Consider the following 12,082-nt stretch of genomic DNA (forward strand, 5'->3'; position numbering starts at 1 on the left):
TCTCCCTTATCTAAGTGTCTTTTACTGAATTATGTCTCCCTTATCTAAATGTCTTTTACTGAATTATGTCTCCTTATCTATGTCTCTTATCTAATTCTGTTTACTGAATTATGTCTCCCTTATCTAAGTGTCTTTTACTGAATTATGTCTCCCTTATCTAATGTCTTTTACTGAATATGTCTCCTTTCTAAGTGTCTTTTACTGAATGATGTTCTCCCTTATCTAATTGTCTTTTACTGAATTATGTCTCCCTTATCTAAGTGTCTTTTACTGAATGATGTCTCCCTTATCTAAGTGTCTTTTACTGAATGATGTCTCCCTTATCTAAGTGTCTTTTACTGAATGATGTCTCCCTTATCTAAGTGTCTTTTACTGAATGATGTCTCCGTTATCTAAGTGTCTTTTACTGAATGATGTCTCCCTTATCTAAGTGTCTTTTACTGAATTATGTCTCCCTTATCCAAGTGTCTTTTACTAAATTATGTCTCCCTTATCTAAGTGTCTTTTACTGAATTATGTCTCCCTTATCTAAGTGTCTTTTACTGAATTATGTCTCCCTTATCTAAGTGTCTTTTACTGAATTATATTTAATTATCTCTGTTATTTAGGTTTGTCCTTGACATTGTCATAGAAAGTTTCCAGACGATGAAGGTCACCCGATCAGAGGACAAGGGAGATGGAGAGACAGTAGAGGAGGTTGAGGAAAGAGTTGCCTCCCCCTATGCCAGCAAAATGTTAAACCTTCTAGCATATGTTCTCTCTCAGCCCTCAATCAAATGTGCAACACTTCAACTCACAAACAAATCAGGGTAAATATAAACCAAGTATATGTTCTCTCCCAGCCCTCAATCAAATGTTCAACACTTCAACTCACAAACAAATCAGGGTAAATATAAACCAAGTACTGTATTTTCCCTAATAAGGGTGCCAGGCGCTGGTAAATGGCTGAGGGGGGCGCCATAATTTGAGACCATTTTTAGATGTTTCTTTCTGAAACAGACTATAGACATCTTTCATTTAGTTTCATATTTTTCTGAAACTTACTATAACCAACTTAGGTTTTGAAGTCAAGTAAGTATTGAAATTATGTATGCACCAGAAGTATTTAAACTGTTTGTTTACCATGCTTACACAAAATGGCAGACGGTGCTTTCGATTGCTACTTTCGTTTTGTGGCAGATGGGAAATACCGAAATGAGCACACAATAAAATGTTTAGAAATGATAACATTCCTGTTATTTAGGAACCTTTATCATAGATATGCAGTAAGTATTCATAAAACCTGTATATATATAGCTAAAATTTTGTTGCCAGTTAGTCTTCATTCACGTGTGTCGGCCATTCAAGTGACATGTTTTGTTTCGAACATGGCGTTATCTCTGTTTCTCTGTGTAAACACTTGGCAAAAATGTCCTAAGTTGTCAAATGCTATATATTTAGTGCTTATACAAGATGATCAGATATATGTTAAGCATGAGACTGATATGAAACAGTATTTTATCACATCTGCAAAGACAAATCGTCACAATCTGGAACCAAAATTGTATGAAATTAATTGATTTTTAGCTCACCTGCCCGAAGGGCAAGTGAGTTTATGCTATGGTGCAGCATCCGTCGTCCGTCCAGTGTCCGGCCGTCCGGCGTCACCTTTTCCATTTAAACAACTTCTTCTCCAAAACTTGGAGACCTAGAGTCCTGAAATTTGACTTATAGCATGCTGGGATGAAGGGCTACCAAGTTTGTTCAAATGAATGACCTTGACCATCATTCAAGGTCACAGGGGCCAAATAGGTGAAAATCTTTAACAGACTTCTTCTAAATAACCAAGAGGCCTAGAGACCTGAAATTGGGCCTGTGACATGCTGGGATGAAGGGCTACCAAGTTTGTTCAAATGAATGACCTTGACCTTCATTCAAGGTCACAGGGGTCAAATAGGCTGAAATATCTTGTTAAGACTTCTGCTTAATAACCAAGAGGCCTAGAGACCCGATACTTGGCATGTAACATGCTGGGATGAAGGACTACCAAGCTTGTTAAATTGAATGACCTTGACTTTCATTCAAGGTCACGGGGGTCAAATAGGCTAAAAAATTTTAACGACTTCTTTTTAATAACCAAGAGGCCTAGGAGCCTGATATTAGGCCTTTGACATACTGGGATAGAGGGCTACAAAGATTGTTCAAATGAATGACCTTGACCTGCATTCAAGGTCACAGGGGTCAAAAAGGCTAAAATCTTTAAACAACTTCTTTTTAATAACCAAGAGGCAAAAAGGCCTCTAATGTGCTTAGGGATGATATAAATTCTTGCAATTTGTTATTAACAAGTTTTACAGTACATTAACGTGCTTTGATCTGGCCATGACCTTCAACTTTTTTAATTATCTCTAAACAATTTCTTCTTAGTAACGAAAAGTTCCAGTGACCAGATGTTTGGCTTCCTGTGTCAGGAATGGAAGATAATGTGTTCAAAGGTTCTGTACGGGTTCTGTAGGGAATCTCTATGTAGGGGTTCTCTAAGGGTTCTGTAGGTTTCTCTAAGGGTTCTACAGGGGGTTCTCTAAGGGCTGTGTAGGAGTTCTGTAGGGACTCTCTATGTGGGGGTTCTGTAGGGATTTTTCTAAGAGTATGTAGGGGTTCTGTAGGGACTCTCTATGTAGGGGTTCACTAAGGGTTCTGCAGATTTCTCTAAGGGTTCAGTAGGAGGTTTTTTTTATTAAGGGCTCTGTAGGGAATCTCTATGTAGGGGTTCTCTAAGGGTTCTGTAGGGACTCTATGTAGGGGTTCTCTAAGGGTTCTGTAGGAGGCTTTCTTATTAAGGGCTCTGTAGGGGTTCTGTAGGGAATCTCTAAGTAGGGGTTCTCTAAGGGTTCTGTAGGGGGTTCTCTAAGGGCTGTGTAGGGGTTCTGTAGGGACTCTCTATGTGGGGGTTCTGTAGGTTTTTTTAAAAGCTGTGTAGGGGTTCTGTAGGGACTCTCTATGTAGGGGTTCTGCAGGGGGTTCTCTAAGGGCTGTGTAGGGGTTGTCTAGGGACTCTCTATGTGGGGGTTCTCTAAGGGTTTTGTAGGGACACTCTATGTAGGGGTTCTCTAAGGGCTGTGTAGGGGTTCTGTAGGGACTCTCTATGTAGGGGTTCTCTAAGGATTCTGCAGGTTTCTCTAAGGGTTCTGTAGGAGGTTTTCTGATTAAGGGCTATGTAGGGGTTCTCTAAGGGGTCTGTAGGGGTTCTGAAGGGACTCTCTATGTAGGGGTCCTGTAAGGGTTCTGTAGGAGGTTTTCTTATTAAGGGCTCTGTAGGAGTTCTGTAGGGAATCTCTAAGTAGGGGTTCTCTAAGGGTTCTGTAGGTTTCTCTAAGGGTTCTGTAGGGGTTCTCTAAGGGCTATGTAGGGGTTCTTTAGGGACTCTGTGTAGGGATTCTCTAAGGGTTCTGCAGATTTCTCTAAGGGTTCAGTAGGAGTTCTGTAGGGACTCTCTATGTGGGGGTTCTCTAAGGGTTCTGAAGGGACTCTCTATGTAGGGGTTCTCTAAGGATTCTGCAGGTTTCTCTAAGGTTTCTGTAGGAGGTTTCCTTATTAAGGGCTCTGTAGGGAATCTCTATGTAGGGGTTCTCTAAGGGGTCTGTACGGGTTTTGAAGGGACTCTCTATGTAGGGGTTCTGAAATGGTTCTGTAGGAGGTTTTCTTATTAAGGGCTCTGTAGGGGTTCTGTAGGGAATCTCTAAGGGCTGTGTAGGGGTTCTTTAGGGACTCTATGTGGGGTTTCTATAAGGGTTCTGCAGGGGGTTCTCTAAGGTCTGTGTAGGGGTTCTGTGTGGGTTCTCTAAGGGCTCTGTAGGGGTTCTGTAGGGACTCTCTATGTAGGAGTTCTGTAGGGACTCTTAATGTAGGGGTTCTGTAGGGACTCTGTATGTGGGGGTTTCTATGTAGGAGTTCTGTAGGGACTCTCTATGTGGGAGTTCTCTAAGGGCTCTGTTGGGGGTTCTCTAAGGGCTCTGTAGGGGTTCTGTAGGGACTCTCTATGTAGGGATCCTGTAGGGACTCTCTATGTAGGAGTTCTGTATAGACTCTTTATGCAGGAGTTCTGTAGGGACACTCTATGTGAGGGTTTATATGTAGGAGTTTTGTAGGGACTCACTATGTGGGGGTTATCGAAGGGTTCTGTAGGTTCCTCTAAGGGTTCTGCAGGGGGTTTTCTAAGGGCCATGTAGGAGTTCTGTAGGGACTTTCTCTAAGGGTTCTTAAGGTTCCTCTAAGGGTTCTGTAGGGGGTTCTCTAAAGGCTGTGTAGGGGTTCTGTAGGAACTCTCTATGAAGGGGTTCTCTAAGAGTTCTGCAGGTTTCTCTAATCGCTCCGTAGGGGTTCTGTAGGGACTCTCTATGTAGGGGTCTCTAAGACTTCTGTAGGGGGTTCTCTAAGAGCTCTCTAGGGTTTGCTCTAAGGGCTCTGTAGGGGTTCTGTAGGGACTCTCTATGTAGGGGTCTCTAAGACTTCTGTAAGGGGTTCTCTAAGGGTTCTGCAGGTTTCTTTAAGGGTTCTCTAGGGGGTCCTTTAAGGGCTGTGTAGGAGTTCTGTAGGGACTCTCTATGTAGGGGTTCTCTAAAGGTACTGTAGGGTTCTGTAGGGACTCTCTATGTGGGGGTTCTGTAGGGGTTTTTCTAAGAGCTGTTAAGGGCTCTCTCTAAGGGTTCTGCAGGTTTCTCTAAGGGTTTTGTAGGGGGTTCTCTAAGGGCTGTGAAGGGTTTCTATGTCGGGGTTCAAAAGGGGTTTTTCTAAGAGCTGTGTAGGGGTTCTGTAGGGACTCTCTATGTGGGGGTTCTGTAGGGGTTTTTCTAAGGGCTGTTTAGTGGTTCTCTAGGGACTTTCTATGTGGGGGTTCTCTAAGGGTTCTGTAGGGGGTTTTCTAAGGGCTGTGTAGGGGTTCTCTAGGGACTCTCTATGTGGGGGTTCTCTAAGGGTTCTGTAGGGACTCTCTATGTAGGGGTTTTCTAAGGGTTCTGCAGGTTTCATTATGGGTTATTAAGGGCTCTGTAGGGGTTCTGTAGGGAATCTCTATGTAGGGTTCTCTAAGGCGTCTGTAGGGGTTCTGAAGGGACTCTCAATGTAGGGGTTCTCTAAGGGTTCTGTAGGGGGTTCTCTAAGGGCTGTGTAGGGGTTCTGTAGGGACTCTCTATATGGGGGTTCTCTAAGGGGTCTGTAATGGGTTCTCTTAGGGCTGTGTAGGTGTTCTCTAGGGACTCTCTATGTAGGAGTTCTGTAGAGACTCTTTATGTATGATTTCTGTAGGGACTCTCTATGTTGGGGTTCTGAAGGGACTCTCTATGTAGGATTTCTGTAGGGACTCTCTATGTAGGAGTTCTGTAGGGGCACTCTATGTGGGGGTTCTCTAAGGGTTCTGTAGGTTCCTCTAGGGGTTCTGCAGGGGTTTTTCTAAGGGCCGTGTAGGAGTTATGTAGGGACTCTCTATGTAGGGTTTCTCTTAGGGTTCTGTTGGTTCCTCTAAGGGTTCTGCTGCAGGGGTTCTTTAAGGGCTCTGTAGGGGTTCTGTTGGGACTCTCTGTAAAGGGTTCTCTAAGGGTTCATTAGGGTGTGCTCTAAGGGCTCTCTAGGGGTTCTGTTTGGACTCTCTATGTAAGGGTTCTCTAAGGGTTCTCGAAGGGTTCTCGAAGGGCGGTTATGTAGGGGTTCTGTAGGGACTTTCTATGTAGGGGTCTCTAAGACTTCTTTAGGGGGTTCTCTAAGGGTTCTGCAGGTTTCTCTAAGGGTTCTGTAGGGGTCCTCTAAGGGCTGTGTAGGGGTTCTGTAGGGACTCTCTATGTAGGGGTTCTCTAAGGGTTCTGTAGTATTCTCTAAGGATCTGTAGGGGTTCTGTATGGACTCTGTATGTAGGGGTTCTCATAGGGTACTATAGGGGCTCTGTAGGGACTTTCTCTAAGGGTTCTGTAGGTTTCTCTAAGGGTTCTGTAGGGGTTTTCAAAGGGCTCTGTAGGGTTCTGTTGGGCTCTGTAGGGTTCTGTTGGGACTCATTTTGAAGGGGTTCTCTTAGGGTTCTGTAGGGTGTGCTCTAAGGGCTCTCTAGGGGTTCTGTTGGGACTCTCTATGAAGGGGTACTCTAAGGGCTCTGTAGGGTGTGCTGAAAGGGCTCTGTAGTGGTTCTGTAGGGACCTCTATGTAGGGGTCTCTAAGACTTCTGTAGGGGGTTTTCTAAGGGTTCTCTAAGGGTTCTGTACGTTTCTCTAAGGGATCTGTAGGGGGTTTTCTAAGGGCCCTGTAGGTGTTCTGTAGGGACTCCCTATGTAGGGGTTCTCTAAGGGTTCTGCAGGGGGTTCTCTAAGAGCTCTGTAGGAGGTTTTGTAGGGACTCTATGTAGGTGTTCTGTAGGGGGTTCTCTAAGGGCCCTGTAGGAGTTCTGTAGGGACTCTCTATGTTGGGGGTCTCTAAAAATTCTGTAGGGTGTTCTCTAAGGGCTCTGTAGGGGTTCTGTAGGGACTCTCTATGTAGGGGTCCTCTAAGGGTTCTTCAGGGGGTTCTCTAAGAGCTCTATAGGGGTTCTGTAGGGACTCTCTTTGTAGGGGGTCTCTAAGGGTTCTGTAGGGGGTTCTCTAAGGGCTCTGTAGGGGTTCTGTAGGGACTCTCTATGTAGGGGTTCTCTTTGGGTTCTGCAGGTTTCTCTAAAGGTTCTGTAGGGGGTTCTCTAAGGGCTCTGTAGGGGTTCTGTAGGCACTCTCTAAGGGTTCTGTAAGGGGTTCTATAAGGGTTCTGTAGGGACTCTATGTGGGGGTTCTCAAAGAGTTTGGTAGGGGGTTTTCTAAGGGCTCTGTAGGGTCTCTCTATGTAGGGATTCTCTAAGGGTTCTGTAGGTTTCTCTTAGGGTTCTGTAGAAGGTTTTTGTGTCGCCTGCAATGCAAGGGTGACACTTAGGTATCAATTTGTCAGCGTCCGGGAAACGGTTTCCATGCGATAACTGAAGTATTTATTGTCCGATTTCAACCAAATTTGGTGTATAGCTTTATATCAATGATATCTCAGATGAGTTCGATAATGGTCAATATCCGTCAATATTTACAAGAGTTACGGGACTTTAAAATCGTCAAAACAGAAAAATCCATGGTTTCCGCTCGATAACTTAAATATTTATCATCCAATTTCAACCAAATTTCATAAATTGTTTTATATCAATGAGTTCTCGGATGAGTTCGATAATGGTCGAAATCTGTCAATATTTGCAAGAGCTACGGAACTTTAAAATCGTCAAAACAGAAAAATCCATTGTTTCCGGTCGATAACTTAAATATTCATCGTCCAATTTCAATCAAATTTCATATATTGTTTATATCAAAGAGACCTTGGATGAGTTCAATAATGGTCAAATTCCGTCAATATTTTCAAGAGTTACGGGACTTTGAAATCATCAAAACAGAAAAATCCATGGTTTCCGCTCGATAACTTAAATATTTATAGTCCGATTTCAACCAAAGGAGTAGGTGCAATAAAGGTCAATTTTGGCCCCAACAGAGATTGCCTTTATTTTGATACTATATATACATCAATATATGGGAATTATAAAATGCACACTTTCAATACATTCTGTTATGTTGTTGCCTAGCAACAGGCCTGGCAACGAGCATACAGTATTGATGCTAAAACAGACACTTGAATTGCTTTTAAAAATTTCTAACGCGTAGATTAACATGGAAACTTTAAGAAAGTTAGTACTTTGTGATGTGTATAAGAAATCATCGAAACCATGTCATGTTTCATAACACTTAACCATATTATAGCCCATAGTTACACCATAGCAACCATTTTCTCTCCATAGCAACAACACTCTAGACACTAAAAACACAAAATAATGAGATTTTAAAGATATTTAATCAATCTAATTTTACGTCTGTTCATTCCATTTCTGTATTTCAGCAGGGTAGTCTTCACATTTCTTGAATTTTATATCAAAGTCCCAAAAGGATAGCAACAACGTAATATAATCACAATCTTATGGCACTACTACATATGTACACTACGGTACTACTTTACGATATGTATTACATGTATACGCTAGCTATTTACAAAAGTAAAATCGACAATACTTTAATTCATGTAAATATTCCCAAGTGCAAAAATGAAAGATAATAGATTTAGATACATGTACAACAGGTCATGTTTAATTTACAAGCATTTTTCAACCGCGCAAGTGACTTCGGACTTACACCTTTTTAATGTGTTCCAGAGGTTTGTATCCTGTTCTGGGAATTACGTTACGTCACATCTACCCTTTCTTATCAATTAATAAGCTGTTTTTATGTTATTTACTTTCAAGCATGATCTTTTAATGTAAGAAAATACTTTTGACAAGCAACGCCAGTGTCCTTGCAGTGGTTTATTCCTAAATATTTAGTATTAATACTGGTAGCATGGCAACCATACAGTCTTTCATTAAGAAGTGTCCCTTTTTCACAATCAAATCAAATTAATCGTCTAGGCATCCTACCATACAGATGTAAATATAATCAACGCTCAGACCACGAACAACAAGTTGTAGTATACATGTATATGTATATGCATTTTAACATTTGATCACAGTAAAGTCAATGGTTACATGTATAACTACCGGGAAGTATGTACATAGTACATATGTTGACTATGGTAATGGTGTCCTTATTATTATTATTTTTTAATTATGTCAACTTGAATAAAGGAGAAAATAGATTGAACAACATATTCACATACGGTTATATAGGTTAAGAATGTTCCTGGTTCCATATTTCTAAATATAATATTTTGAATTGTAAATGGAACTATAGGCCTACTAAAATAACACATGTAGGTATAGGCCTAACATATTATTACTGAAAGGCCCGCTACCTTTCCGAAAGGGCTCTTTATTCTTAAAATTGGAAAGTAAAACGAGATTGATAAGTTTGTAGATTTGCAAAAGTTATTAGCGTTCTGTTAATACTTCAATTGGCAACACATTCTGACCAATTTATTCAAAATAACCCTAATGCTATTTTCATAACGCGGGTCGTATTATGTTTTAGCCGTCGTCCTGACTGCGCCAGACAGCAAAACAGCGAAGTGTACTTCACTGTTAAAATAGATTACGAAGGAAAGCTTGCATTTGTTAAGTGTTGAAGCCTTGTGTTAGGTCATCGATAAATATAATTTTCTTATACAATTAATGTTATTGAAATAATATTAATTCTTTATTTCGGAAAGGTAATTGGTCTTTAATATATAAATATATATATTTTTTAGGAAAGGATGAATTGATAATTTCATTAAAAGTTGGGGTTCAGAAATTAAAAAAAAAATATATATATGTATAAATGTCGATTCGGACTCACTACCTTCGGAACAGGGGACAGAACGTCACGACTGCCACGCATGCTTCGTAATTAGTTGAAAAAATGAAGATATGTATCCTTAAAGATGCTCCACCGCTGACAAATGGTATTTTTTCACTATCAAAAACAGGACCAGACGATTTGGTATTTTTCTTCAGTTACAAAAGTCACTTACTTTGCACCATTACCACCATTGAAAAGTTTGAGGTTCTTATTTTACTTTAAGTTAAAAATATGAAAAATAATTAATTGCATCCCGAAAAAATTCCGTCGCACTATATCCTATATGAAATAAAGTACTCATTGCGCATGCACCAAAGGCAACATGAGTTATTTTATATTATTTTTTGTGTAAATTGGACATATATACACACGATTGAAGACCAATTATTGTTTAAATAATGAATATCATTTATGCTCTGTCGGCGGTGGAGCATCTTTAATGATCTGTAGCACTCTATATAGCTAATGTAAACAATTTTTTGCTAGATTAGATTTTATTATATAAAGGTATATAACGCCTTTATGATATAAATACATCTATAACATATAGAGATAAAATAACTACAGTAGTTAAACCCATGTCCAGTGTCCTACCGTATTGCACTACTCTAGCCTAGCTAGCTAGTAGGCCTAACTGTAGAATCGCCAACTTTTCAGATTTTCAAAATTAAAAAATGAACATTTTTCACATAAAACACACAGGCTTATACATGAAAATGGTGTCAATGAATAGGATTTACTGTATGACGGAATGATCTATGTTGAACTGAACGTTAACGTTACTGTACTTGGCCTACCAACGATACATGGCTTCGAATTTTCAGTGACGTAGGCCTACCGAAATGTCAGGTCATTGACGGGTTCCCATCTATGATCAAAATACCTCTCGTGAGATATATAGTAGTAAATCTATAGACTATATATATCAAGAAGAGTATACTTGATTCTTCAATTGAACATCACGATCCATGTTGAAACGACCGGGAAGACAATATATATAGAAAATCAGCGTAAAGATCGCCAGTTACGCTGTGTCAAAACACTGAGTACATTATAAAAGCTGGACCGTAATCCGGGCAAAAGAATACGGACACTATTTTTATCGCAACGTTTTCGCTACAGAAAATTGAGAAATGCGCTTACTGCACGGAGTAATAATTTTATACATCGTCATAAAACTAATCAAAATAATTACTAATATTATTTTTATTCCTTAGTTCATATATGTACACTGAATATGTTTCCGATTTATTTTTTCCGGATAAATAATAGCCGTGCCCGATACCGTTTTATGTTATTATTACCGCCGCTGCGATCTCTGGTTCGTTAATTTCATAGAATTTTCTTTTTTTCGGATTGGCCGCATTTGTGTCCAAATTCGACATTTTGCATAAAGATTTAAATTTTTATGTTGGTTCTGTTGACAAAAAATGGTGTTTGGACAAAGCTGCGGCCAATGTGAAAACTACGCTTTTTCAAGCCATTTTTGCAAGAAAATGTATAAAAATGCATGAAATGGCCTAAATATATCGTCTTTTAACCCATCTACAAATACTGTATGTGGAAAATCATCTTTGATTGCGAAAATATCGATACTCAACTCTTTTGGAAAGCTGTGTTTGTGAGATTTGACATTGTTCGAATTTCTATACATTCTGGGGCCATAATGGCCCCTTATTGTACCTACTCCTTTGGTATGTTGCTTTATATTAATGAGATCTTAAATGGGTTCGATACTGGTCAAAATTTGTCAATATTTGCAAGAGTTACGGGACCTTAAAATAGTCGAAACATGGCTTCCGCTTGAAAACATTAGTATTTATTTTCCGATTCCAACCAATTTGGTATATTGCTTTATATCAATGAGATCTTATATGGGTTCGATACTTTTCAAAATCCATCAATATTTGCAAGAGTTATGGAACTTGATTTCTTCACCTAAATTATAATCAATATTTTCAACTGTAAATAACTATTTTTTGTGATGCTGTGCAGGCGACACATCCACTTCCGTGGAATTCTTGTCTTATTAAGGGCTCTGTAGGGACTCTCTATGTAGAGGTTCTCTAAGGGTTCTGTAGGTTTCTCTAAGGGTTCTGTAGGAGGTTTTCTTATTAAGGGCTCTGTACGGGTTCTGTAGGGAATCTCTATGTAGGGGTTCTCTAAGGGTTCTGTAGGTTTCTCTTAGGGTTCTGTAGGAGGTTTTCTTATTAAGGGCTCTGTAGGGGTTCTGTAGGGACTCTCTATGTAGGGGTTCTCTAATGGTTCTGTAGGTTTCTCTAAGGGTTCTGTAGGAGGTTTTCTTATTAAGGGCTCTGTACGGGTTCTGTAGGGAATCTCTATGTAGGGGTTCTCTAGGGGTTCTGTAGTTTTCTCTAAGGGTTCTGTAGGAGGTTTTCTTATTAAGGGCTCTGTATGGGTTCTGTGTGGACTCTCTATGTAGGGGTTCTCTAAGGGTTCTGTAGGTTTCTCTAAGGGTTCTGTAGGAGGTTTTCTTATTAAGGGCTCTGTAGGGGTTCTGTAGGCACTTGCTAAGGGTTTTCTTAGGGTTCTGTAGGGACTCTAATGGTTCTCTAATGGGGCTGTAGGGGTTCTGTACACGTGTTCAAATAAATGGCCTTAATGTTCCTTTAAAATTCAGGGTTTTCTAAGGAATCTGTAGGGGCTGTTTAAGGGTTCTGTAGGGATTCTCTAAGAGTTCTGTAAGTGTTCTGTAGGGGTTTTCTCTAGTTTTTTTA

General features: G+C 40.1%; 1 protein-coding gene across 1 annotated transcript in view; it reads left to right on the top strand.

Moving 5' to 3' along the window:
* Positions 1-608: 608 nt before the first annotated feature.
* LOC138316834 (protein virilizer homolog) overlaps positions 609-12,082 on the top strand; it is a gene marked incomplete at its 5' end in the record, with an annotated part of 47,517 nt that continues 36,043 nt past the window's right edge. Inside the window, 1 exon segment of the mRNA XM_069258489.1 lies at positions 609-809. Within this exon segment, the coding sequence (XP_069114590.1) occupies positions 609-809 (201 nt within the window).

The sequence above is a fragment of the Argopecten irradians genome, chromosome 2 (assembly GCF_041381155.1).
Source record: "Argopecten irradians isolate NY chromosome 2, Ai_NY, whole genome shotgun sequence".
Taxonomy (NCBI): domain Eukaryota; kingdom Metazoa; phylum Mollusca; class Bivalvia; order Pectinida; family Pectinidae; genus Argopecten; species Argopecten irradians.